Consider the following 25,692-nt stretch of genomic DNA (forward strand, 5'->3'; position numbering starts at 1 on the left):
CTATATGACAAGAAAACATTATATTTGATGAGGAGACATTCTAAATGATGAGGAGGCATTTTATATGATAAGGAGACATTATACATGACAAGGAGATATTATATATGATGAGGAGACATTCCATGTGACAATGAGACATTCTATATGACAAGGAGATATTCTACACGAAGAGCAGACATTCTATATGATGATGAGCCATTCTATATGACAAGGAGATATTCTATATGAAGAGGAGTCATTTTATATGATGAGGAGACATTCTATACGTAGAGGACATATTCTATATGACAAGCAGACATTCTATATGACAAGAAGACATTCTATATGATGATGAGCCATTCTATATGAAGAGCATACATTCTATACAATGAGGAGACATTCTATATGACAAGGAGACATTCTATATGATGATGAGCCATTATATATGAAGAGCATACATTCTATACAATGAGGAGACATTCTATATGACAAGAAGACATTCTATATGATGATGAGCCATTCTATATGAAGAGCAGACATTCTAAACGATGAGGAGACATTCTATATGACAAGGAGTCATTCTATATGATGACGAGATATTTTATATGATGAGGAGACATTCTATACGTTGAGGACACATTCAATGGGTGTGTTCGTAAATTCAATCTGGAGTGCGCTCTGAGAGTTCATAAATTCAGAGCTTTGTCAGATTGTCCATTCGTAAATTCAGAGCGTTTCGCTCTCGGAGCATTCAGAGCGCACACTGGACGCTCTGGCCGAGGAGTAGGGTTGATCCGAGCGTTCTGACCTAACAACAGAAGTCAAGTACCCAAGCTAACTGGCTAGCTTGCTAGCTACTTCCAGACACAAATGAACAGCTCACTCTGACCATTTTACTCACCCTAGCAGAGCTGGTTAGGCTGTTTTCATGTTATCCAGAGCGTTGGTGACTGTAACGGTGCTGCTTGCAACAATTTAATTAAGTTTTTTTGCCAAAGTTTACTGACACCGGCCATATTCAACGGGTTTTGAGCGTTCGCAAATTCCTCAGTTATTCTGCGCTCTGGCACACTCAGACGAGAGTGCTCTGAAATTGGAGTAGATAGCCAGAGCGAATTTACGAATGCAACCTATATGACAAGGAGACATTCTATAGGACAAGGAGGTATTGTATATAACAAGGAGGCATTCTATATGATGAGGAGACATTCTAAATGACAAGGAGACATTCTATATGACGAGCAGCCATTCTATAGGATGAGCAGACAGTCTATATGAATAGCAGACATTCTATATGTTGAGAACACATTCTACATGACAAGGAGACATTCTATATGATCAGGAGACATTCTAAATGACAAGGAGTCATCCTATATGACGAGCAGACATTCTATACAATGAGGAGATATTCTATATGATGAGGAGTCATTCTATATGACGAGCAGACATTCTATACAATGAGGAGATATTCTATATGATGAGGAGTCATTCTATATGACGAGCAGACATTCTATACAATGAGGAGATATTCTATATGATGAGGAGTCATTCTAAATGACAAGGAGTCATTCTATATGACAAGCAGACATTCTATACGATGAGGAGCCATTCTATGACAATGAGACATTCTATATGATGAGGAGACATTCTATATGACAAGGAGACATTCTATATGACGAGCAGACATTCTATATGATGAGGAGTCATTCTATATGAAGAGCAGACATTCTATATGATGAGGAGTCATTCTATACTTTGAGGAGATGTTCTATATGACAAGGAGACATTCTATGTGACGAGCAGACATTCTATACAATGAGGAGACATTATAAATGACAAGGAGATATTATATATGAAGGGCAGACATTCTATATGACAAGGTGAAATTCTATATGAAGAGCAGACATTCTATACGACGAGGAGACATTCTATATGATGAGGAGAGATTCTATATGATGAGGAGTAATTCTATATGAAAAGCAGATATTCTATATGTTGAGGAGACATTCTATACGATGAGGAGTCATTCTATATGAAAAGCAGATTTTTGATATGATGAGGAGACATTCTATGTATGATAAGCAGACATTCTATATGATAAGTATACATTCTATACGATGACATAAGGGATAAAGAAGAGGAACTGTGGGAATCTTCAGTCGGGGATTGGGGAACTGTGGACCTGTGGCTAATGACAGGACAGCTAAACTTGAGCTTTAGCCTTCCATCTTAGCTAATCAACGCCCCCCTCACAATGGATGTGTGAGTCTGTCAGTCTGTCTGTCTGTCTATCTGTCTGTCTGCTGAGCTGAGAGGTGAATGTGACTACGCTCTCATTACTGTAGCTCAGTTGGTAGAGCATGGCGCTTGCAACGCCAGGGTTGTGGGTTCGTTTCCCACGGGGGGGGCAGTATGAAAATGTAAGCACTCACTAACTGTAAGTCGCTCTGGATAAGAGCGTCTGCTAAATTACTAAAATGTAAAAATGTTGTGGATTATGGATAAGTAGGAAGCGCTAATTTCTTTTTTGAAAAATTATTGAAATGTTATTGAAAAATGTTATCATATTTTGCGTTGTTTTTTTCTTGTTGATTTTTTTATGTTTTGATCAATCAGTTCTTCTCTTTTTGAACAACATCATCACACAAACAAATATAATGTTCCCTCAAAACCCCCACACAGGGTTATGGTCATTTTAGGCTCATTGGTTAGTCTTATATACCCAGCAGGTTACTCTCACAATCATCATTGGAGGTTATTTGTAAAACTTTTCAGCTAAGGTCAAATCTAGCTGAGGTCAAATCTAGCTAAGGTCAAATCTAGTTATTTAATTTTTTCCCACATCTAAAACAAAGAGATACATGTCTAAATGTTTTCTGTCATTGAGAAATGAGTTGGTACATTTACTCTGGCGGTTATGTTTTGGAAGAACTCCGTTCATCGATATCTAGAACTGCTTTTCAAGACATTTGTGTTCACATTCAGCAAAGAAGGGATCTGTAGAACTCCTATTCTCACTGCTCTACTCTCCTTCCTCAGCAAACTGAGCATGTTGCATCTCTCTCACTGATTTCAACCTTTTGGTACCTTTTCTGCTCAACATTTCCATCCTATTTTTCTTCTTTGCCTTTTTATTCCCTTGTAATCAGGGTAGTACACCTCTGACTCATATATGGTAACTGGCATGATGGAGACCAAATGGCATCCTGTTCCATAACACAGTGCACTGTACACTGTAGGGAACAGGGTTCTATTGCCCAAACTCTAATGCACTATATAGGGAATAAGATTCCATATGGGATGCACACAGTGACGGAGATAGGTTATGTATGTGTCAGAGCCATAGTGCGCCAGTTGGTGTTAGCCCTTATTGAAAAATGTCTAGTGTAAAATGATTTGCACCCATAGTATTCCCTCTTTGGCTTAAAGTACAAAGGAGAAGCATGTGGGGAGATAATACAGTCGTATACAGTATGGGGGTACCCCAAACCATATGGGGGTACCCCTAAACATATGGGGGTACCCCAAATCATATGGGGGTACCCCTAAACATTCAAGGCAAGAGCAGCAAGCTAAAACTAAATAACCACAGGTCATACTCTGATAATGTTTATGATAATATATGCTGTACATATATTTATTTCAAAAGTGAAAAGGAATTTGTAGTTTGTATAAACAGACAGTATGATTCAACAGGCGCCATTATATCTCTTTGTCATGAAATGAACATAATTATTCATTGTTTCATCTAGTCCAATTGCACCAAATGTAACCCCCTTTTCTGTAAAAACAAAACAAAAAACAACAACAAATATATAAGGAAACACAAATACACATATTGAACTGTGGTGTATTGTTTCTTTTGATGATCTGATTGTTTGGTGTTCTTATTTGAAATCGGTAGTTTGGAATTGCTAGCCGAGTTGGATTTTCTTGCTATTGTAAATACACTTTCTGCACCTTATTATGTTGAACAAAAAGAAAGACCATGTTAAGAGTTCAAAGAAGACCGACAACACAGAAGGGACATGGCAAACATTCAAAATGCTCCTCTGAGGAAGGAAACGGTCAGTTACAAAAGTTCAAAAACCAAATGGATAAATTCTCAAAGAACCCAATGTTCTATCAAAGTCATAGTTACCATAATCTATAGCAACCGCTAGCGTTGATGCGCACGGCCCACAGCCTGACAGGGTGAGAGAAGATAAGCTGCTGCGCACTCCTTGGTGAGCTCTCCTGAGTGAGCCAGGAACGAGATACAGTCTCAGAATAGAACATTGAGTTCACACTTTCCATACTGTGGCCACTGTCGCATCCCAAATAGCACTCTATTCCCTGTGTAGTGCACTACTTTTGACCAGGGCTCTGGAGAATAAGGTGCCATTTGCGACACAAACCCAAATCGGTAGTCCTTAAGGGATCCCCTTAGTCTTAACACCAGCCTGCCCTGGTTCTCTTCTTCTTAGATCAGATCCCACTAGTTTCCCTTATCCGGTAACGTTAAGGTGCCTTAATTCTGGTAGCCCGGGACTGAGGGGATTGACTAAATGGTCCCTGAGCCAGGCCACACGGCCACAGCTGTTGGCACCGTTGGATGGAGGAAGGGAGGGGTGGATAGAGGGAGGGGTGGAGGGAGATATTAAGAGCCCAGGCTGTATCTGGCAGAAGGTGCGGCCCGGTGGGGTTAGATTTAGGGTGGAGGTGGGTTAAGCGTGGGGGGAGGGCAGGGCGGGGGGGGGGCATCATGAGATGAATGCACAAAATGGAAATTACAAATGCCTCGGAAGCCATTCAGAATTTGTTCTAATTCGGATCATCTAGAAACAGTGCTTTTTGTTTTGTTCTGTTTGTTTTGCTTTACCAAAAAGCCTCAGAGGCTTAACCGCAATGACTGTATATATGAACCACAGGAGGCTGCTGAGGGGAGGACGGCTCATAATAATGGCCAGATCGGAGCAAATGGAATGGCATCAAACACATGGAAACTATGTGTGTGATGTATTTGATACCATTCCACTTATTCCGCTCCAGCCATTACCATGAGCCCGTCCTCCCCAATTAAGGTGCCACCAACCTCCTGTATATATGAATGGACAAAGCCATCGGTCACGTGACACCATTCATTCCTATGTGAAGACTCAATAGCGCATTGAAGCCAAATGAAGTCGGTTAAGATGGCGTCTCATGGAGACATAACATGCACAGTTTGAGCTACTCCAGGAAGTGACGTTACAGGCTAGCTCAGTGCTGCCCCCTCTCATTGAGTAACTCAAGTTGAAGGCCGACCGTGGTACTGCAGGCTGCAATTAGCAACTAAATGATCCTCTTCTGCGTGCGATTTTAAAATAATTGGTTCAAGGACATACATCTGGTGTACTATAAATAATTATTGGTACCATGATTGTTTTCAAAAATAATTTTTAGATACACAAAGATTGCAATTTTTCCATTCACTATAATGGGGATCCTGTTTTCTGCTAACAATGCGTGCAGTACCGCGGTCGGCCTTGAACTTCCGTGGCTTCAATGAGAGGGGGCAGTCGTTCTCCCCTGCTTAACCCTCATACTAGCAACATATTTTACATACATGGATTACCAATTGGGATCGTTTTGACCCCAAGAAATAACTACTGGAAAAAGCAACAATCATAGAAAAACATAAACTTAATTCTTATCAAAACATCATTAGACATGTAAATAATGTTATCTGAAAAATTTTTAAAAACTTAAATTACAGTAATTTGCATATTCTGTAAAACGAGAATATAAATGTTTCCCTTAAATAATGTGCAGCTTTTTTCCAAAGTACAATCCACATAAGTACTAAAAAGCATGATTTGATTGTGATATAATTTTAGTTTTTTGAATTTGGAAGTAAATACTACACTGAACAAAAATATAAAATGCAACATGCAACAATTTCAAAGATTTTACTGAGTTACAGTTCATATAAGGAAATCATTCAATTCAAATAAATTCATTAGGCCCTAATCTATGGATTCCACGACTGGGAATACAGATATGCATCTGTTGGTCACAGATACCTTACAAAAAAACGTTGGGCGTGGATCATAAAACCAGTCAGTATCTGGTGTGACCACCATTTGCCTCATGCAGCGCGACACATCTCCTTCGTATGGAGTTGATCAGGCTGTTGATTGTGGCCTGTGGAATGTTGTCCCACTCCTCTTCAATGGCTGTGCGAAGTTTCTGGATATTGGCGGGAACTGGAACATGCTGTCGTACATGTGGATCCACTGCATCCCAAACATGCTCAATGGGTGACATGTCTGTTGAGTATGCAGGCTTTGGAAGAACTGGGACATTTTCAGCTTCCAGGAATTGTGTACAGATCCTTGTGACATCGGACCGTGCATTATCATGCTGAACATGAGGTGATGGTGGCGGATGAATGGCACGGCAATGGACATCAGGATCTCGTTACGGTATCTCTGCATTCAAATTGTCATCGATAAAATGCAATTGTGTTCGTTGTCCGTAGCTTATGCCTGCCCATACCATAACGCGACCGCCACCATGGGGCACTCTGTTCACAATGTTGACATCAGCAAACCACTACCCCACACAATGCAATACACGCTGTCTGCCATCTGCCTGGTACCGTTGAAACCGGGTTTCAGCAGTGAAGAGCACACTTCTCCAGTGTGCCAGTGGCCATCGAACGTGAGCATTTTCCCACTGAAGTCGGTTATGATGCCGAACTGCAAGTCAGGTCAAGACCCTGGTGAGGATGACGAGCACGCAGATGAGCTTCCCTGAGGCGGTTTCTGAATGTTTGTGCAGAGATTCTTTGGTTGTGCAATCCCACAGTTTCATCAGCTGTCCGGGTGGCTGGTCTCAGACGATCCCGCAGGTGAGGAAGCTGGATGTGGAGGTCCTGGGCTGGCGTGGTTAAACGTGGTCTGTGGTTGTGAGGCCGGTTGGATGTATTGACAAATTCTCTAAAACAACGTTTGTGGTAGTGAAATGAACATTACATTCTCTGGCAACAGCTCTGATGGACATTCCTGCAGTCAGCATGCCAATTGCACGCTCCCTCTAAACTTGAGACATCTGTGGCATTGTGTTGTGAGACAAAAATGCACATTTTAGAGTGGCCTTTTATTGTCCCCAGCACAAGGTGCACCTTTGTAATGATCATGCTGTTTAATCAGCTTCTTGATATGTCACACCTGTCGGTGGATGGATTATCTTGACAAAGGAGAAATGCTCACTAACAGGGATGTAAACAAATTTGTGCACAAAATGAGAGAAATAAGCTTTTTGTGTGTATGAGATTTTTTATTTCAACTCATGAAACATGGGACCAACACTTTACATGTTTCTATTATATTTTTGTTCAGTGTAATTTGGTCATATTTATATGGTAAAAACGACTGCCATTTAAAGGGGCAGTACACAATACTGATACAGGTCCCCCTCCACCCACTGGTGGTATGTCTCCAGAGATAACGAGATTCAAATAAAGGTCCTATCTATCAAATTACTATAGGCAGAATTAGGTGTTTTTGGCGGGGGTGAAAATGACCTCAAAGGACTTTTATTAAAAGTCTATATTGATACAGAGATTAAACAATTATTTAGATTTATTAAAAACAAGTTGATGGACAAATCATGAAAATTTTGAAGAACTGAAAAAACCACCTTTGGGCTATGATCAAAAATATGCCTTTGGGGTCAAATTGATCCCAGTCGGTAGTATGAGGGATAAAGAGATTCTCCGGTACTTTTGTATACTTTTTAGCCAGTAGTTGTGAAAGTAGCGCTCATGAGCCAAAAGTGGTCCCCGAAAATTGCATAGCTGTCACCCAAAAGGCAAGGGGCTGAAGCTCACTAGATGAACCTCGAATTGCTAGGGGGCTGGCCCATGTGGGGGAAATATTTAGGGAAAATGGTGTAGCACAGCTTCCAGAAATCCGTCGCTTGCAAACTAGGGATTTCGTGGCTAATTGAGGTAAGACAGTAATTCTGCTCATAAATTATGTATGTATGAACTACACATTGACACATCCAGCCCAAACCGGGAAGTTTTAAAACACACTTGTCACCAAAGTTCCCGGAACATGTCTTTAAGCCAGGATTCAATCAAAGGATTTTCCCTCCAAAAAAAGAAAGGTTTTCTTCCAAAAAGGTTTAGGAACAAATATACCACAGAGGCACGCTCAGAGGTAGATTGCCTGAGCATGTTCAGCCTGAGGATCTCTCCACCACAAATCTAATGTATACCTTCAGGGCCTGAGCATGAACCACATCAGCTCCTAACACGTCTGGTCACCTTCACCAACCAGAACTAACTCCCAACGCCACTACACAATCACCTTCACTCTCTGTCAGACAAACACGTGCACATGCACACTTAAGTGATAATGCCAGAGAAGCCGGTGTTTGGAGGATACATTGGCACCGGTGTTGTTCTCCTATATATCCTCCAAACACCGGTTTCGAGGGCATTATCACTTTTATACAACAGGTTACCAACATAATCAAATAATGATAGACATATTTTCGTTATAAATATTAGTTTCTATTAATTTATTAATGCTATTTCATCCTTCCACAAGATATAGTCCCGACACAAATCTAGGGCTGCTACCCAAGCCGGCTGGTCGTTCAGTCTTTTTGTTCTGTAACTATGGACGTGACACAGTCGTTCGTTCTAAATACTGGCTGGCAACGTACTTATCCCTTGCTTGCTAGCTAGCCAACTACGGCTAACTTACAGTCACGTCAAAAAGTGCAGCCAGAATAACAGTAAAGTAGCCGCATTTGCATTTGTTTAAGCTCTTTTCTAGTGACATTTATTTGGATACATCCATAACAATGAGCTAATGAGGTGCGATTTCGCCTGGCATAGAAAATGTGCTCACTCGTCAGGAAACTGTTGTTCAGAGGAGCTAGCAAACAACACAGCTAAAGCAATCACTTCCAACTGAAGCTGGAAAGACTGCAAACTCGCTGCTTACTTCCTAAATGGCAAAAGTAGTGCACTATATATGGTCAAAAGTAGTGCACTATATAGGGAATAGTGTGTCAACTGGTATGCAGGAGTTCTGTCTTTGTAGAAAACCAATCATGTCCTGAGAGAAAGATCAACATGACATTTGACCCTTAAAGATACTTGTGTACAACATAACAGAACAAAAATCTAGGGTCTATATTCAATCAGATCGAGCGTTAACTAGCGTTGGCTGACATTCACATGTTCTGGTGGTGTTGGAGGTGTAACTGATAGCAGATGTTCTGGAGGTGTTGGAGGTATAACTGATAGCAGATGTTCTGGAGGTGTTGGGGGTGTAACTGATAGCAGATGTTCTGGAGGTGTTGGAGGTATAACTGATAGCAGATGTTCTGGAGGTGTTGGAGGTGTAACTGATAGCAGATGTTCTGGAGGTGTTGGAGGTGTAACTGATAGCAGATGTTCTGGAGGTGTTGGAGGTGTAACTGATAGCAGATGTTCTGGAGGTGTTGGAGGTGTAACTGATAGCAGATGTTCTGGAGGTGTTGGAGGTATAACTGATAGCAGATGTGCTGGAGGTGTTGGAGGGGTAACTGATAGATGTTCTGGAGGTGTTGGAGGTATAACTGATAGCAGATGTGCTGGAGGTGTTGGAGGTGTAACTGATAGCAGATGTTCTGGAGGTGTTGGAGGTGTAACTGATAGCAGATGTTCTGGAGGTGTTGGAGGTATAACTGATAGCAGATGTTCTGGAGGTGTTGGAGGTGTAACTGATAGCAGATGTTCTGGAGGTGTTGGAGGTGTAACTGATAGCAGATGTTCTGGAGGTGTTGGAGGTATAACTGATAGCAGATGTTCTGGAGGTGTTGGAGGTGTAACTGATAGCAGATGTTCTGGAGGTGTTGGAGGTGTAACTGATAGCAGATGTTCTGGAGGTGTTGGAGGTATAACTGATAGCAGATGTTCTGGACGTGTTGGAGGTGTAACTGATAGCAGATGTTCTGGTGGTGTTGGACGTATAACTGATAGCAGATGTTCTGGAGGTGTTGGAGGTATAACTGATAGCAGATGTTCTGGAGGTGTTGGAGGTGTAACTGATAGCAGATGTTCTGGAGGTGTTGGAGCTATAACTGATAGCAGATGTTCTGGAGGTGTTGGAGGTGTAACTGATAGCAGATGTTCTGGAGGTGTTGGAGGTGTAACTGATAGCAGATGTTCTGGAGGTGTTGGAGGTATAACTGATAGCAGATGTGCTGGAGGTGTTGGAGGGGTAACTGATAGATGTTCTGGAGGTGTTGGAGGTATAACTGATAGCAGATGTGCTGGAGGTGTTGGAGGTGTAACTGATAGCAGATGTTCTGGAGGTGTTGGAGGTGTAACTGATGGATGTTCTGGAGGTGTTGGAGGTGTAACTGATAGCAGATGTTCTGGAGGTGTTGGAGGTGTAACTGATGGATGTTCTGGAGGTGTTGGAGGTATAACTGATAGCAGATGTTCTGGAGGTGTTGGAGGTATAACTGATAGCAGATGTTCTGGAGGTGTTGGAGGTATAACTGATAGCAGATGTTCTGGTGGTGTTGGACGTATAACTGATAGCAGATGTTCTGGAGGTGTTGGAGGTATAACTGATAGCAGATGTTCTGGAGGTGTTGGAGGTGTAACTGATAGCAGATGTTCTGGAGGTGTTGGAGGTGTAACTGATAGCAGATGTTCTGGAGGTGTTGGAGGTATAACTGATAGCAGATGTGCTGGAGGTGTTGGAGGGGTAACTGATAGATGTTCTGGAGGTGTTGGAGGTATAACTGATAGCAGATGTGCTGGAGGTGTTGGAGGTGTAACTGATAGCAGATGTTCTGGAGGTGTTGGAGCTATAACTGATAGCAGATGTTCTGGAGGTGTTGGAGGTGTAACTGATAGCAGATGTTCTGGAGGTGTTGGAGGTATAACTGATAGCAGATGTTCTGGAGGTGTTGGAGGTGTAACTGATAGCAGATGTTTTGGAGGTGTTGGAGGTGTAACTGATAGCAGATGTTCTGGAGGTGTTGGAGGTATAACTGATAGCAGATGTTCTGGTGGTGTTGGACGTATAACTGATAGCAGATGTTCTGGAGGTGTTGGAGGTATAACTGATAGCAGATGTTCTGGAGGTGTTGGAGGTGTAACTGATAGCAGATGTTCTGGAGGTGTTGGAGCTATAACTGATAGCAGATGTTCTGGAGGTGTTGGAGGTGTAACTGATAGCAGATGTTCTGGAGGTGTTGGAGGTGTAACTGATAGCAGATGTTCTGGAGGTGTTGGAGGTATAACTGATAGCAGATGTTCTGGAGGTGTTGGAGGTGTAACTGATAGCAGATGTTCTGGAGGTGTTGGAGGTATAACTGATAGCAGATGTGCTGGAGGTGTTGGAGGGGTAACTGATAGATGTTCTGGAGGTGTTGGAGGTATAACTGATAGCAGATGTGCTGGAGGTGTTGGAGGTGTAACTGATAGCAGATGTTCTGGAGGTGTTGGAGCTATAACTGATAGCAGATGTTCTGGAGGTGTTGGAGGTGTAACTGATAGCAGATGTTCTGGAGGTGTTGGAGGTATAACTGATAGCAGATGTTCTGGAGGTGTTGGAGGTGTAACTGATAGCAGATGTTTTGGAGGTGTTGGAGGTGTAACTGATAGCAGATGTTCTGGAGGTGTTGGAGGTATAACTGATAGCAGATGTTCTGGAGGTGTTGGAGGTGTAACTGATAGCAGATGTTCTGGAGGTGTTGGAGGTGTAACTGATAGCAGATGTTCTGGAGGTGTTGGAGGTATAACTGATAGCAGATGTTCTGGACGTGTTGGAGGTGTAACTGATAGCAGATGTTCTGGTGGTGTTGGACGTATAACTGATAGCAGATGTTCTGGAGGTGTTGGAGGTATAACTGATAGCAGATGTTCTGGAGGTGTTGGAGGTGTAACTGATAGCAGATGTTCTGGAGGTGTTGGAGGTATAACTGATAGCAGATGTGCTGGAGGTGTTGGAGGGGTAACTGATATATGTTCTGGAGGTGTTGGAGGTATAACTGATAGCAGATGTGCTGGAGGTGTTGGAGGTGTAACTGATAGATGTTCTGGAGGTGTTGGAGGTGTAACTGATAGCAGATGTTCTGGAGGTGTTGGAGGTGTAACTGATAGCAGATATTCTGGAGGTGTTGGAGCTATAACTGATAGCAGATGTTCTGGAGGTGTTGGAGGTATAACTGATAGCAGATGTTCTGGAGGTGTTGGAGGTGTAACTGATGGATGTTCTGGAGGTGTTGGAGGTATAACTGATAGCAGATGTTCTGGAGGTGTTGGAGGTGTAACTGATGGATGTTCTGGAGGTGTTGGAGGTATAACTGATAGCAGATGTTCTGGAGGTGTTGGAGGTATAACTGATAGCAGATGTTCTGGAGGTGTTGGAGGTATAACTGATAGCAGATGTTCTGGTGGTGTTGGACGTATAACTGATAGCAGATGTTCTGGAGGTGTTGGAGGTATAACTGATAGCAGATGTTCTGGAGGTGTTGGAGGTGTAACTGATAGCAGATGTTCTGGAGGTGTTGGAGCTATAACTGATAGCAGATGTTCTGGAGGTGTTGGAGGTGTAACTGATAGCAGATGTTCTGGAGGTGTTGGAGGTGTAACTGATAGCAGATGTTCTGGAGGTGTTGGAGGTATAACTGATAGCAGATGTGCTGGAGGTGTTGGAGGGGTAACTGATAGATGTTCTGGAGGTGTTGGAGGTATAACTGATAGCAGATGTGCTGGAGGTGTTGGAGGTGTAACTGATAGATGTTCTGGAGGTGTTGGAGGTGTAACTGATAGCAGATGTTCTGGAGGTGTTGGAGGTGTAACTGATAGCAGATGTTCTGGAGGTGTTGGAGCTATAACTGATAGCAGATGTTCTGGAGGTGTTGGAGGTGTAACTGATGGATGTTCTGGAGGTGTTGGAGGTATAACTGATAGCAGATGTTCTGGAGGTGTTGGAGGTGTAACTGATGGATGTTCTGGAGGTGTTGGAGGTATAACTGATAGCAGATGTTCTGGAGGTGTTGGAGGTATAACTGATAGCAGATGTTCTGGAGGTGTTGGAGGTATAACTGATAGCAGATGTTCTGGTGGTGTTGGACGTATAACTGATAGCAGATGTTCTGGAGGTGTTGGAGGTATAACTGATAGCAGATGTGCTGGAGGTGTTGGAGGTATAACTGATAGCAGATGTTCTGGAGGTGTTGGAGGTGTAACTGATAGATGTTCTGGAGGTGTTGGAGGTGTAACTGATAGATGTTCTGGAGGTGTTGGAGGTATAACTGATAGCAGATGTTCTGGAGGTGTTGGAGGTGTAACTGATAGATGTTCTGGAGGTGTTGGCGGTATAACTGATAGATGTTCTGGAGGTGTTGGAGGTGTAACTGATTGCAGATGTTCTGGAGGTGTTGGAGCTATAACTGATAGCAGATGTTCTGGAGGTGTTGGAGGTGTAACTGATAGCAGATGTTCTGGAGGTGTTGGAGGTATAACTGATAGCAGATGTTCTGGAGGTGTTGGAGGTATAACTGATAGCAGATGTTCTGGAGGTGTTGGAGGTGTAACTGATAGATGTTCTGGAGGTGTTGGAGGTGTAACTGACAGCAGATGTTCTGGAGGTGTTGGAGAGGTAACTGACATATGAGCTGACATATCGGTGAGCGGATGCTCGTGTGTCACAAACCACTACCTTCCTTATTGTCCCCACTGCGTTAGAAGTTCAAAATGGCGCAAGAAAGTGTAGGCTCTATCGAGTTTAGAAATAAGGACTCTCAAATGTCAAACCATTGATGTTAGACTAATATATGTTTTCATGTTCATTTGGGTGGGGGGATTTATGGCCTATCGGTCTAATTCAAGTGTTTGAACTTGTAATGCTGCTGCATGAACTTCTAATGCGGCTGCATGTGATTTGCCGGATTAAAGTCGGGTGTGGTTTTGTTGCATCCAATGGCAGTGTCCGCGATAAGGTAATGCAACGAGCCGCTTGTGGATTTGACAGCTCTAATGCGGTTCCGACACCGCCAAAACAACCACTATGCTGATGTCAATTTGTTTTAATCTAGTCCTGGAACTTTGAACTTTGCATCATTACAATTCCAGAGTAGTTGTGCCAGAACAGTATTTAAAGGGGCAATCCTCATTTGAAACAATGACAAAGTTAATCCCACCACTTGACTTTTGGTAAAAATCTAAGGGATGGGGCTATTAAAATGTAACCACTCTCAAACTCATAGACAGAGCTATGGATGCAAGGACTGACCGTCCGTGATATGAACATTCTAGTTTTAACCATGGTTTGAGGCTATCTAGTGTTTGTTTACATGTACTTTGTTTACAAACATTGGAGTAAAACAAGCTTATATTTTGGGTTCTGATGGGGTAGGACAGTTTAACTAAGCTCATGAGCCATTTTATAAGTCATTCTTCTAGAATCAATGGGTACGTAAAATGTATTTATAATTCAAAAAATGGATGTAGCAACTGCAGATTGCCCCTTAAGGCAAGGGGAATTTAAAAGGAAACTTTGACTTCTAACAATACTCATATGTCAAATATTGCATAATTACAATTCCAGACCAGCGAATACAGTGCCTTCAGAAAGTATTCACACCCCTTGACTTTTTCCACATTTTGTTGTGTTACAGCCTACATTTTAAATGTGTCACTGGCCTACACACAATACCCCATAACGTCAAAGTGGAATTATGTTTTTATAATATATATATATATATATATTTTTTTTTATGAATAGCTGAAATGTCTTGAGTCAATAAGTGTTCAAGATCTTTGTTATGGCTAGCCTAAAGTTCAGGAGTAAACATTTGCTGAACAAGTCACATAAGTTTAATTTGCTCACTGTGTGCAATAAGTGTTTAACGTGGTTTTTGAATGACTACCTCATCTCTGTACCCCTCACAAACAAAATTATCTGACCAGTCGAGCAGTGAATTTCAAACACAGATTCAACCACAAAGACCAGGGAGGTTTTACAATGCCTCGCAAAGAAGGGCACCTATTGGTAGATGGGTAAAAATAAAATAAAAAGCAGACATTTAATATCCCTTTGAACATGGTGAAGTTATTAATCACACATGGTGAATCGATACACTCAGTCACTACAAAGATACAAGCATCCTTCCTAACTCAGTTGCCGGAGAGGAAGGAAACCACTCAGGGATTTCATCATAAGGCCAATGGTGACTTTAAAACAATTACAGACTTTAATGGCTGTGATAGAACACTGGGGATGGATCAACATTGTAGTTACTCCACAATACTAACCTAATTGACAGAGTGAAAAGAAGGAAGCCTGTACAGGATAAAAATATTCCAAATATCCTGTTTGCAACAAGGCACTAAAGTAATACTGCAAAAAATGAGGTAAAGCAACTAACTTTGTGTCCTGAATACAAAGTGTTATGTTTGGAGCAAATCCAATACAACACATTACTGAGCACCACTCTCCATTATTTTCAAGCAGAGTGGTGGCTGCATCGTGTTATGGGTATGCTTGTCATCGTTAAGGACTGGGGAGTTTTTCAGGATAAAAATAAACGGAATGGGCTAAGCACAGGCAAAATCCTAGAGGAAAACCTGATTCAGTCTGTTTTCCACCAGACACTGGGAGATTAATTCACCTTTCAGTAGGCCAAATCTACACTGGAGTTGCTTGCCAAGAAGACAGTGAATGTCCCTGAGTGGCCGAGTTCCAATTTTGACTTAAATCCGCTTGAAAATCTATGGCAAGACCTGGAAGTTGTTGTCTAACAATGATCAATAACCAATTTGACAGAGCTTGAAGAATTTTGAAAAGAATAAAAATGGGCAAATATTGTACAATCCAGGTGTGCAAAGCTCTTAGAGACTTTCCCAGAAACACTTACAGCTGTAATCACTACCAAAGGAGATTCTAACATGTATTGCCTCAGGGGGTTGAATACTTATCTAATCAAGATATATTAATGTATTATTTTTCATTATTCTATTTACAAAAATATTAGAATTTTTCTTTCACTTTGTGTTGATCGTTGACCAAAAAAATACTTATCCATTTTAATCCCACTTTGTAAAACAACATGTGGAAAAAGTCAAGTGGCGTGAATACTTTCTGAAGGCACTGTAGATGTGTCAGAACAAGGTGGAAATCAAATTAAAGCTGGAGACCGTAGATAGAACAAGTTGTCTCCAATAAACATGGGTTTTAAATGCAGTAGATATCGCTATGCAGACTGGGAGACTTACTACACAAACACAAAGCCATTTTCAAAACGGCACAGTATTCAGTTTTTAGTGCACTACTTTTCTGGTCAAAAGTAGTGCACTAAATAGAGAATAGGATGCCAAATCCCAAAGCTGTAGCCCTCTAGGTTTCATCAGAGAAAACTGGGGAAAGGGATTTCATTACTATGCATTATACCTTTAACAACAACAAAATAAACTACTTCAGAACAGAATAATTGTTGAGGAAAATGTAAGGAAGGCATATTAGGAACAAAGCAAACGGTCCGTGTACGTATGTACAGATAATTGGTTCACCCAAAACACTTCTGGTCAAGCATTTCAAGTTTCAGAGTTTATTCGCCATGTGCACAGGATACAACAGGTGTAAAACAGTACTGTGAAATTCTTACCTTGAGAGCTCTTTCCCAAAAATGCAGTGACTTTGTGAAGTAATTAAACGTAAAATCAGCAAACACATGATTAATACGGTCTCATCTGTATGTAATTAATGAAACGCTCAGTCTGCTGGTCAATATAGGGGGTTATTTATTATTTAAAAATCAATAGCATTCGCTCAGTCATTCACACATATACATTCTATACAAAATAATTTCCTCAAATCAGGACCTATCAGACTGTCAGTTCATAGAAAAAGACCCCAGAGCCACATAAAGTGGTGTCCAGACAGTATTATTATCAACTAGTCCACAATGTTACATTACTATTAAACATTATTTACTACACAATCATAAAATATTGTATACATTTACTGCAATGACAGTGTTATTATTATGTAGCGGGAGAGCAGGCGAGAGTCCCTGCCGTCTTCTCACAGCTAACGCCTGGTCGCTGTGGTATTAAATGACTGAACAGCAGTGCCGGAGATCAAACCAGATTAGTTGGGTCTTAAAGATGATATTTTCCTTTTCTTGACACAGCAACAGCTTCATAAGCTGTTTATAAGATGGCCGTCAAAGAGTCCAGAGAGACCTCAATTGCTTTTCACAACTTTCACAATCTCTCCTCCTCCAGTTTATCCCAGCAGCTGATAGCAGAATATTGTGACAACAGTTAAGACACATTTCCCAGTTCTATGTGTATATATATATATATGTATCTTCACATTGGTTGGTCGAAACATTAGGAACCCATAATCATGAGGAAAATGTGAATTAAATATGAAAAATATCTAATTATTAATTATGTTAGAGGACACTTGAGGCAGTTAGAATCTTGGCACACTGGGGTTGATTTCTAACTAATTATCTACTACAGAATCTATTTCAAAGATCGAGACAAAGAGATCGATAGACAGATCGAAGGACACAGAGAGATAGAGATAGAGAGAGCAAGAGGCTATATTATTAAGAGTGAGTGTGAAAGGGTGTGGAGAGAGATGAGATGGCATGAGGTGAGAGAGGAGGGGAAGTAAGAGGGGTGAGAGAGAGGTGAGAGAGGAGGAGGGGTGAGAGAGAGGTGAGAGAGAAAGGAGAGGTGAGAGAAAGGTGAGAGAAGAGGAGAGGTGAGAGAGGAGGAGAGGTGAGAGAGGAGGAGAGAGGAGGAGAGAGGAGGAGAGGTGAGAGAGGAGGAGAGGTGAGAGAGGAAGAGAGGTGAGAGAGGAGGAGAGGTGAGAGAGGAGGAGAGGTGAGCGAGGAGGAGAGGTGAGAGAGGAAGAGAGGTGAGAGAGGAGGAGAGGTGAGAGAGGAGGAGCGGTGAGAGGAGGAGCGGTGAGAGAGGAGGAGAGAGGAGGAGAGGTGAGAGAGGAGGAGAGGTGAGCGAGAGGTGAGAGGAGGAGAGGTGAGAGGTGAGAGAGAGGAAGAGAGGTAGGAGAGGTGAGAGAGGAGGAGAGGTGAGAGAGGAGGAGAGGTGAGAGAGGAGGAGAGGTGAGCGAGAGGTGAGAGGAGGAGAGGTGAGAGAGGTGAGAGAGGAGGAGAGGTGAGAGAGAGGAAGAGAGGTAGGAGAGGTGAGAGAGGAGGAGAGGTGAGAGAGGAGGAGAGGTGAGAGAGGCGGAGAGGTGAGAGAGGAGGAGGTGAGAGAGGTGAGAGAGGAGGAGATGTGAGAGGGAGGAAGAGAGGTAGGAGAGGTGAGAGAGGAGGAGAGGTGAGAGAGGCGGAGAGGTGAGAGAGGAGGAGAGGTGAGAGAGGAGGAGAGGTGAGAGAGGAGGAGAGGTGAGAGAGGAGGAGAAGTGAGAGAGGCGGAGAGGTGAGAGAGGAGGAGAGGTGAGAGAGGTGAGAGAGGAGGAGATGTGAGAGGGAGGAAGAGAGGTAGGAGAGGTGAGAGAGGAGGAGAGGTGAGAGAGGCGGAGAGGTGAGAGAGGAGGAGAGGTGAGAGAGGCGGAGAGGTGAGAGAGGAGGAGAGGTGAGAGAGGAGGAGAGGTGAGAGAGGAGGAGAGGTTAGAGAGAGGAAGAGAGGTAGGAGAGGTGAGAGAGGAGGAGAGGTGAGAGAGGAGGAGAGGTGAGAGAGGAGGAGAGGTGAGAGAGAGAATGTGCATAACTGCTACATATGGCAGGAGTTCCAGAGCTGAGGGTCTATCAGCCAATCACAACTTGGCTTTGGCTGGCACCAGCTGCAGACTCTGAAGCTTCATGGCCATGCCCATGTTTCCTGCGATCTTCAGCTTGCCCTGGAAGAACGCCTGCAGCGGACATGTAGGGGAGAGAAATTATAAATCAGAGGAGAATGGGTTAAAGCATAGGGAAAGTCAACTACGGCTCAGGCTCAGCGGTTTAAAGGGTTCAGGTTACCCAGTTGCAGGATTAATACGGTACACTGAAAACTGGGACACCGGAGAGAGGGAGAGAGAAAGAGGGGGAGAGAGGGAAGGAGGGAGAGAGGGACGGACGGAGGGACGGAGGGAGGGAGGGAGCAAGTGGCTGGCCATGTCAGTGTTGGTCAGGGTGACAGCTTTCAGCCAGGGAACGGCTCTGCTCTGACAGGAACCAACTGGAGGCGTGCCTGCCTGCGTTTCAGCCGTTCAGATAAAACCCAATGCAGAAACGGTGACAGGATTAATGGCCCAGACCTAAACCCTCAAAATAACCATAACATTACAGGATTCATCCTAGAGGAAGTATGTGTGTGATGTCTGTTAAAGTTACAAAAATAGGTTTCTAACCTCAAGTGTCTTTCCTGTTTAAATAAAGGTTCAATTAATTATGCTTGCTGATGCTGACTCTCAAAATAAAAGCTCTGATGAAGACTAAGAGTCCGACACGTAAAGCTTGAATAACATAAGTGATAGTAAGAAGAGCAGTGTGCGGGTTTATTTTTCCTTTGGGGAAATGAAGGAGGGGAAAACAGAGAAAGGATTGTGTTCAGTGTTGCTGAAAGGATAAATTCAACCAAATAAATCAATGGCCCCAGGTGTGTGGGTGGGAAGTTGGCCTAGATCTGGCCTGGCAACAAAAGTTTGATTGAAAATCGCCCACTTCACTTGCCCAAAAACATCCACTATCACTAATCACATTCTTCCCCTGTTGAATTTCTCCTCTAATTGTATTGTTTTTGTATCAGTGGCAAAAAGTTGATTGGAAAACGCCCACCTGCTGAAGACATCACGATAATCAATCTAATCTCTCTGCTGTGTCTTCTCCCTCTCTCCTCAATGTCAGACAATGATCCTGGGAATCACTTCAATAATAGTCTGGTCCCCCAGCTGGCCTGGGGACGAGGTTACTTCAATAATAGTCTGGTCCCCCAGCTGGCCTGGGGACGAGGTTACTTCAATAATAGTCTGGTCCCCCAGCTGGCCTCGGGACGAGGTTACTTCAATAATAGTCTGGTCCCCCAGCTGGCCTGGGGACGAGGTTACTTCAATAATAGTCTGGTCCCCCAGCTGGACTCGGGACGAGGTTACTTCAATAATAGTCTGGTCCCCCAGCTGGCCTGGGGACGAGGTTACTTCAATAATAGTCTGGTCCCCCAGCTGGCCTCGGGACGAGGTTACTTCAATAATAGTCTGGTCCCCCAGCTGGCCTCGGGACGAGGTTACTTCAATAATAGTCTGGTCCCCCAGCTGGCCTGGGGACGAGGTTACTTCAATAATAGTCTGGTCCCCCAGCTGGCCTCGGGACGAGGTTACTTCAATAATAGTCTGGTCCCCCAGCTGGCCTGGGGACGAGGTTACTTCAATAATAGTCTGGTCCCCCAGCTGGCCTCGGGACGAGGTTACTTCAATAATAGTCTGGTCCCCCAGCTGGCCTGGGGACGAGGTTACTTCAATAATAGTCTGGTCCCCCAGCTGGACTAGGGACGAGGTTACTTCAATAATAGTCTGGTCCCCCAGCTGGCCTCGGGACGAGGTTACTTCAATAATAGTCTGGTCCCCCAGCTGGCCTGGGGACGAGGTTACTTCAATAATAGTCTGGTCCCCCAGCTGGCCTCGGGACGAGGTTACTTCAATAAAAGTCTGGTCCCCCAGCTGGCCTGGGGACGAGGTTACTTAAATAATAGTCTGGTCCCCAGCTGGCCTCGGGACGAGGTTACTTCAATAATAGTCTGGTCCCCCAGCTGGCCTGGGGACGAGGTCACTTCAATAATAGTCTGGTCCCCCAGCTGGCCTCGGGACGAGGTTACTTCAATAATAGTCTGGTCCCCCAGCTGGCCTGGGGACAAGGTTACTTAAATAATAGTCTGGTCCCCCAGCTGGCCTCGGGACGAGGTTACTTCAATAATAGTCTGGTCCCCCAGCTGGCCTGGGGACGAGGTTACTTCAATAACAGTCTGGTCCCCCAGCTGGCCTCGGGACGAGGTTACTTCAATAAAAGTCTGGTCCCCCAGCTGGCCTGGGGACGAGGTTACTTAAATAATAGTCTGGTCCCCCAGCTGGCCTCGGGACGAGGTTACTTCAATAATAGTCTGGTCCCCCAGCTGGCCTGGGGACGAGGTTACTTCAATAATAGTCTGGTCCCCCAGCTGGCCTGGGGACGAGGTTACTTCAATAATAGTCTGGTCCCCCAGCTGGCCTGGGGACGAGGTTACTTCAATAATAGTCTGGTCCCCCAGCTGGCCTGGGGACGAGGTTACTTCAATAATAGTCTGGTCCCCCAGCTGGCCTGGGGACGAGGTTACTTCAATAATAGTCTGGTCCCCCAGCTGGCCTGGGGACGAGGTTACTTCAATAATAGTCTGGTCCCCCAGCTGGCCTCGGGACGAGGTTACTTCAATAATAGTCTGGTCCCCCAGCTGGCCTGGGGACGAGGTTACTTCAATAATAGTCTGGTCCCTCAGCTGGCCTCGGGACGAGGTTACTTCAATAATAGTCTGGTCCCCCAGCTGGCCTCGGGACGAGGTTACTTCAATAATAGTCTGGTCCCCCAGCTGGCCTCGGGACGAGGTTACTTCAATAATAGTCTGGTCCCCCAGCTGGCCTCGGGACAAGGTTACTTCAATAATAGTCTGGTCCCCCAGCTGGCCTCGGGACGAGGTTACTTCAATAATAGTCTGGTCCCCCAGCTGGCCTGGGGACGAGGTTACTTCAATAATAGTCTGGTCCCCCAGCTGGACTGGGGACAAGGTTACTTCAATAATAGTCTGGTCCCCCAGCTGGCCTCGGGACGAGGTTACTTCAATAATAGTCTGGTCCCCCAGCTGGCCTCGGGACGAGGTTACTTCAATAATAGTCTGGTCCCCCAGCTGGCCTGGGGACGAGGTTACTTCAATAATAGTCTGGTCCCCCAGCTGGCCTGGGGACGAGGTTACTTCAATAATAGTCTGGTCCACCAGCTGGCCTCGGGACGAGGTTACTTCAATAATAGTCTGTTCCCCCAGCTGGCCTGGGGACGAGGTTACTTCAATAATAGTCTGGTCCCCCAGCTGGCCTCGGGACGAGGTTACTTCAATAATAGTCTGGTCCCCCAGCTGGCCTCGGGACAAGGTTACTTCAATAATAGTCTGGTCCCCCAGCTGGCCTGGGGACAAGGTTACTTCAATAATGGTCTGGTCCCCCAGCTGGCCTGGGGACGAGGTTACTTCAATAATAGTCTGGTCCCCCAGCTGGCCTGAGGACGAGGTTACTTCAATAATAGTCTGGTCCTCCAGCTGGCCTGGGGACGAGGTTACTTCAATAATAGTCTGGTCCCTCAGCTGGCCTCGGGACGAGGTTACTTCAATAATAGTCTGGTCCCCCAGCTGGCCTCGGGACGAGGTTACTTCAATAATAGTCTGGTCCCCCAGCTGGCCTGGGGACGAGGTTACTTCAACAATAGTCTGGTCGCCCAGCTGGCCTGGGGACGAGGTTACTTCAATAATAGTCTGGTCCCCCAGCTGGCCTGGGGACAAGGTTACTTCAATAATAGTCTGGTCCCCCAGCTGGCCTGGGGACGAGGTCACTTCAATAACAGTCTGGTCCCCCAGCTGGCCTGGGGACGAGGTTACTTCAATAATAGTCTGGTCCTCCAGCTGGCCTCGGGACAAGGTTACTTCAATAATAGTCTGGTCACCCAGCTGGCCTGGGGACGAGGTTACTTCAATAATAGTCTGGTCCCCCAGCTGGCCTGGGGACAAGGTTACTTCAATAATAGTCTGGTCCCCCAGCTGGCCTGGGGACGAGGTTACTTCAATAATAGTCTGGTCCCCCAGCTGGCCTGAGGACGAGGTTACTTCAATAATAGTCTGGTCCCCCAGCTGGCCTGGGGACGAGGTTACTTCAATAATAGTCTGGTCCCCCAGCTGGCCTGAGGACGAGGTTACTTCAATAATAGTCTGGTCCCCCAGCTGGCCTCGGGACGAGGTTACTTCAATAATAGTCTGGTCCCCCAGCTGGCCTCGGGATGAGGTTACTTCAATAATAGTCTGGTGGGACGAGGTTACTTCAATAATAGTCTGGTCCCCCAGCTGGCCTCGGGACGAGGTTACTTCAATAATAGTCTGGTCCCCCAGCTGGCCTGGGGACGAGGTTACTTCAATAATAGTCTGGTCCCCCAGCTGGCCTCGGGACGAGGTTACTTCAATAATAGTCTGGTCCCCCAGCTGGCCTCGGGACGAGGTTACTTCAATAACAGTCTGGTCCCCCAGCTGGCCTCGGGACGAGGTTACTTCAATAATAGTCTGGTCCCCCAGCTGGCCTGGGGACGAGGTTACTTCAATAATAGTCTGGTCCCCCAGCTGGCCTCGGGACAAGGTTACTTCAATAATAGTCTGGTCCCCCAGCTGGCCTCGGGACAAGGTTACTTCAATAATAGTCTGGTCCCCCAGCTGGCCTGGGGACGAGGTCACTTCAATAATAGTCTGGTCCCCCAGCTGGCCTCGGGACGAGGTTACTTCAATAATAGTCTGGTCCCCCAGCTGGCCTGGGGACGAGGTTACTTCAATAATAGTCTGGTCCCCCAGCTGGCCTGGGGACGAGGTTACTTCAATAATAGTCTGGTCCCCCAGCTGGCCTCGGGACGAGGTTACTTCAATAATAGTCTGGTCCTCCAGCTGGCCTCGGGACAAGGTTACTTCAATAATAGTCTGGTCCCCCAGCTGGCCTCGGGACGAGGTTACTTCAATAATAGTCTGGTCCCCCAGCTGGCCTCGGGACGAGGTTACTTCAATAATAGTCTGGTCCCCCAGCTGGCCTGGGGACAAGGTTACTTCAATAATAGTCTGGTCCCCCAGCTGGCCTCGGGACGAGGTTACTTCAATAATAGTCTGGTCCCCCAGCTGGCCTGGGGACGAGGTTACTTCAATAATAGTCTTGTCCCCCTGCTGGCCTGGGGACGAGGTTACTTCAATAATAGTCTGGTCCTCCAGCTGGCCTGGGGACGAGGTTACTTCAATAATAGTCTGGTCCCCCAGCTGGCCTGGGGACGAGGTTACTTCAATAATAGTCTGGTCCTCCAGCTGGCCTGGGGACGAGGTTACTTCAATAATAGTCTGGTCCCCCAGCTGGCCTGGGGACGAGGTTACTTCAATAATAGTCTGGTCCCCCAGCTGGCCTCGGGACGAGGTTACTTCAATAATAGTCTGGTCCTCCAGCTGGCCTCGGGACAAGGTTACTTCAATAATAGTCTGGTCCCCCAGCTGGCCTGGGGACGAGGTTACTTCAATAATAGTCTGGTCCCCCAGCTGGCCTCGGGACAAGGTTACTTCAATAATAGTCTGGTCCCCCAGCTGGCCTCGGGACGAGGTTACTTCAATAATAGTCTGGTCCCCCAGCTGGCCTCGGGACGAGGTTACTTCAATAATAGTCTGGTCCCCCAGCTGGCCTGGGGACGAGGTTACTTCAATAATAGTCTGGTCCCCCAGCTGGCCTGGGGACGAGGTTAGTTGAATAACAATAAATCTAATCTCTCTCAGGTCTTTGAAATCCTTTATATCTGAACGGAGGTCTGGGACCAAACCTGGCCTTTCCCTCTGGCACCTGGGTTCTGAACGGAGGTCTGAGACCAAACCTGGCCCCTCTGGTACCTGGGTTTTGAACAGAGGTCTGAGACCAAACCTGGCCAAATCTGGCCCATGTGTTACCTGGGTTCTGAACGGAGGTCTGAGACCAAACCTGTCCTTTCCCTGTGTTACCTGGCTTCCGAACGGAACTAACTCCTTCAATAAAAATTTTTCTCTGTCTGTTACATGTTGAGTGTATTGTCCTTGGTCTGTGGGCGTTGTCAGACTGTGTCCCTTACGTCCAGGGTCAATGTCCATGAACAGACTGCCCTTAGTACACTTAATACATCTGGAGGCCTTGACTAGACATTTATTTATTAGGGGAGGGGTGAGAGAGAGAGAAGGGGAGAGAGAGAGAAGGGGTGAGAGAGAGAGAAGGGGAGAGAGAGAGAGAGAGCTCATCAAGTTATACAAGCATCGCTAGTAGCTTGTCATTTTCAGTGAGTGGGGACATTTACAAGCGAAAGTGAACGAGATTAATTGTGAAAATGAACAAAGTTGTGATGCATGCTTTTCTGAAGGAAGAGCAGCATGTGCACACGGAGCAGAGGGGAGAACGGAGGAGAAAAAGAACACTAGCAGGAAGCACAGGGACAAAATGGCAGCTGTACAGAACTCATCCAGGGCTCTTTGACTTCTGTCAGAAAGCTATTATAAGATATCAAACATTTAGTAGTGAATTGCATACAAGTTTAACTTCATCACCTGTCCGCCGCACAACAGAGAGTATAGAACGCTATGGACTCACCAGCTCAACACCTGTTGTGTTATTTACAACAACAAAACACGTGACTGGCTCAACTGTTCTGGGGAACTACGGTAAGCCTCATAATGTAAAATAAAGTGACAAGTGAAATGAAGAATGTGATCTGCTTTATCTCCTAACGTATTGCACAAGTTCACTGCAGGTATTCACTTAAAAAGCAGCTACAAACATTGACATTTATTGAAAACTTTAAATAAATAGTTTTGACGGTATTGAAAAACCATCCCGTGGCTTTTTCCAAATGCCCTGGTGTACCGCCCAAGCCTAATTTGGACTAAAAGTGAGTGAAGAATCTCAATATAAAAGATATTGAAATGACTGATCTCCATCAATGAGA

The 25,692-nt window shown here is 44.8% G+C and overlaps 2 protein-coding genes across 2 annotated transcripts in view; one reads left to right on the forward strand and one right to left on the reverse strand.

Annotated features, from left to right (window-relative positions):
- Nucleotides 1-16,750: 16,750 nt before the first annotated feature.
- The window catches only part of scp2a (sterol carrier protein 2a), a 40,479-nt gene continuing 31,537 nt past the window's right edge, over nt 16,751-25,692 (reverse strand). Inside the window, exon 16 of the mRNA XM_084188107.1 lies at nt 16,751-18,857. Coding sequence (XP_084044233.1) covers nt 18,762-18,857 — 96 coding nt within the window. The 3' untranslated portion in view covers nt 16,751-18,761. The remainder of the gene's footprint in view (nt 18,858-25,692) is intronic.
- Nucleotides 19,576-25,012, forward strand: LOC311098803 (uncharacterized protein; the record flags this gene model as incomplete). Its single annotated transcript, XM_084139376.1, has 9 exons — nt 19,576-19,593; nt 19,923-20,453; nt 21,317-21,872; nt 22,233-22,412; nt 22,503-22,792; nt 22,937-22,952; nt 22,998-23,297; nt 23,388-23,882; nt 23,928-25,012. The coding sequence occupies 9 exons, from the start codon at nt 19,576-19,578 to the stop codon at nt 24,470-24,472; spliced, it is 2,931 nt and encodes a 976-aa protein (XP_083995502.1). The 3' UTR covers nt 24,473-25,012.

The sequence above is a fragment of the Coregonus lavaretus genome (assembly GCF_964263955.1).
Source record: "Coregonus lavaretus genome assembly, chromosome: 23".
Lineage (NCBI taxonomy): Eukaryota > Metazoa > Chordata > Actinopteri > Salmoniformes > Salmonidae > Coregonus > Coregonus lavaretus.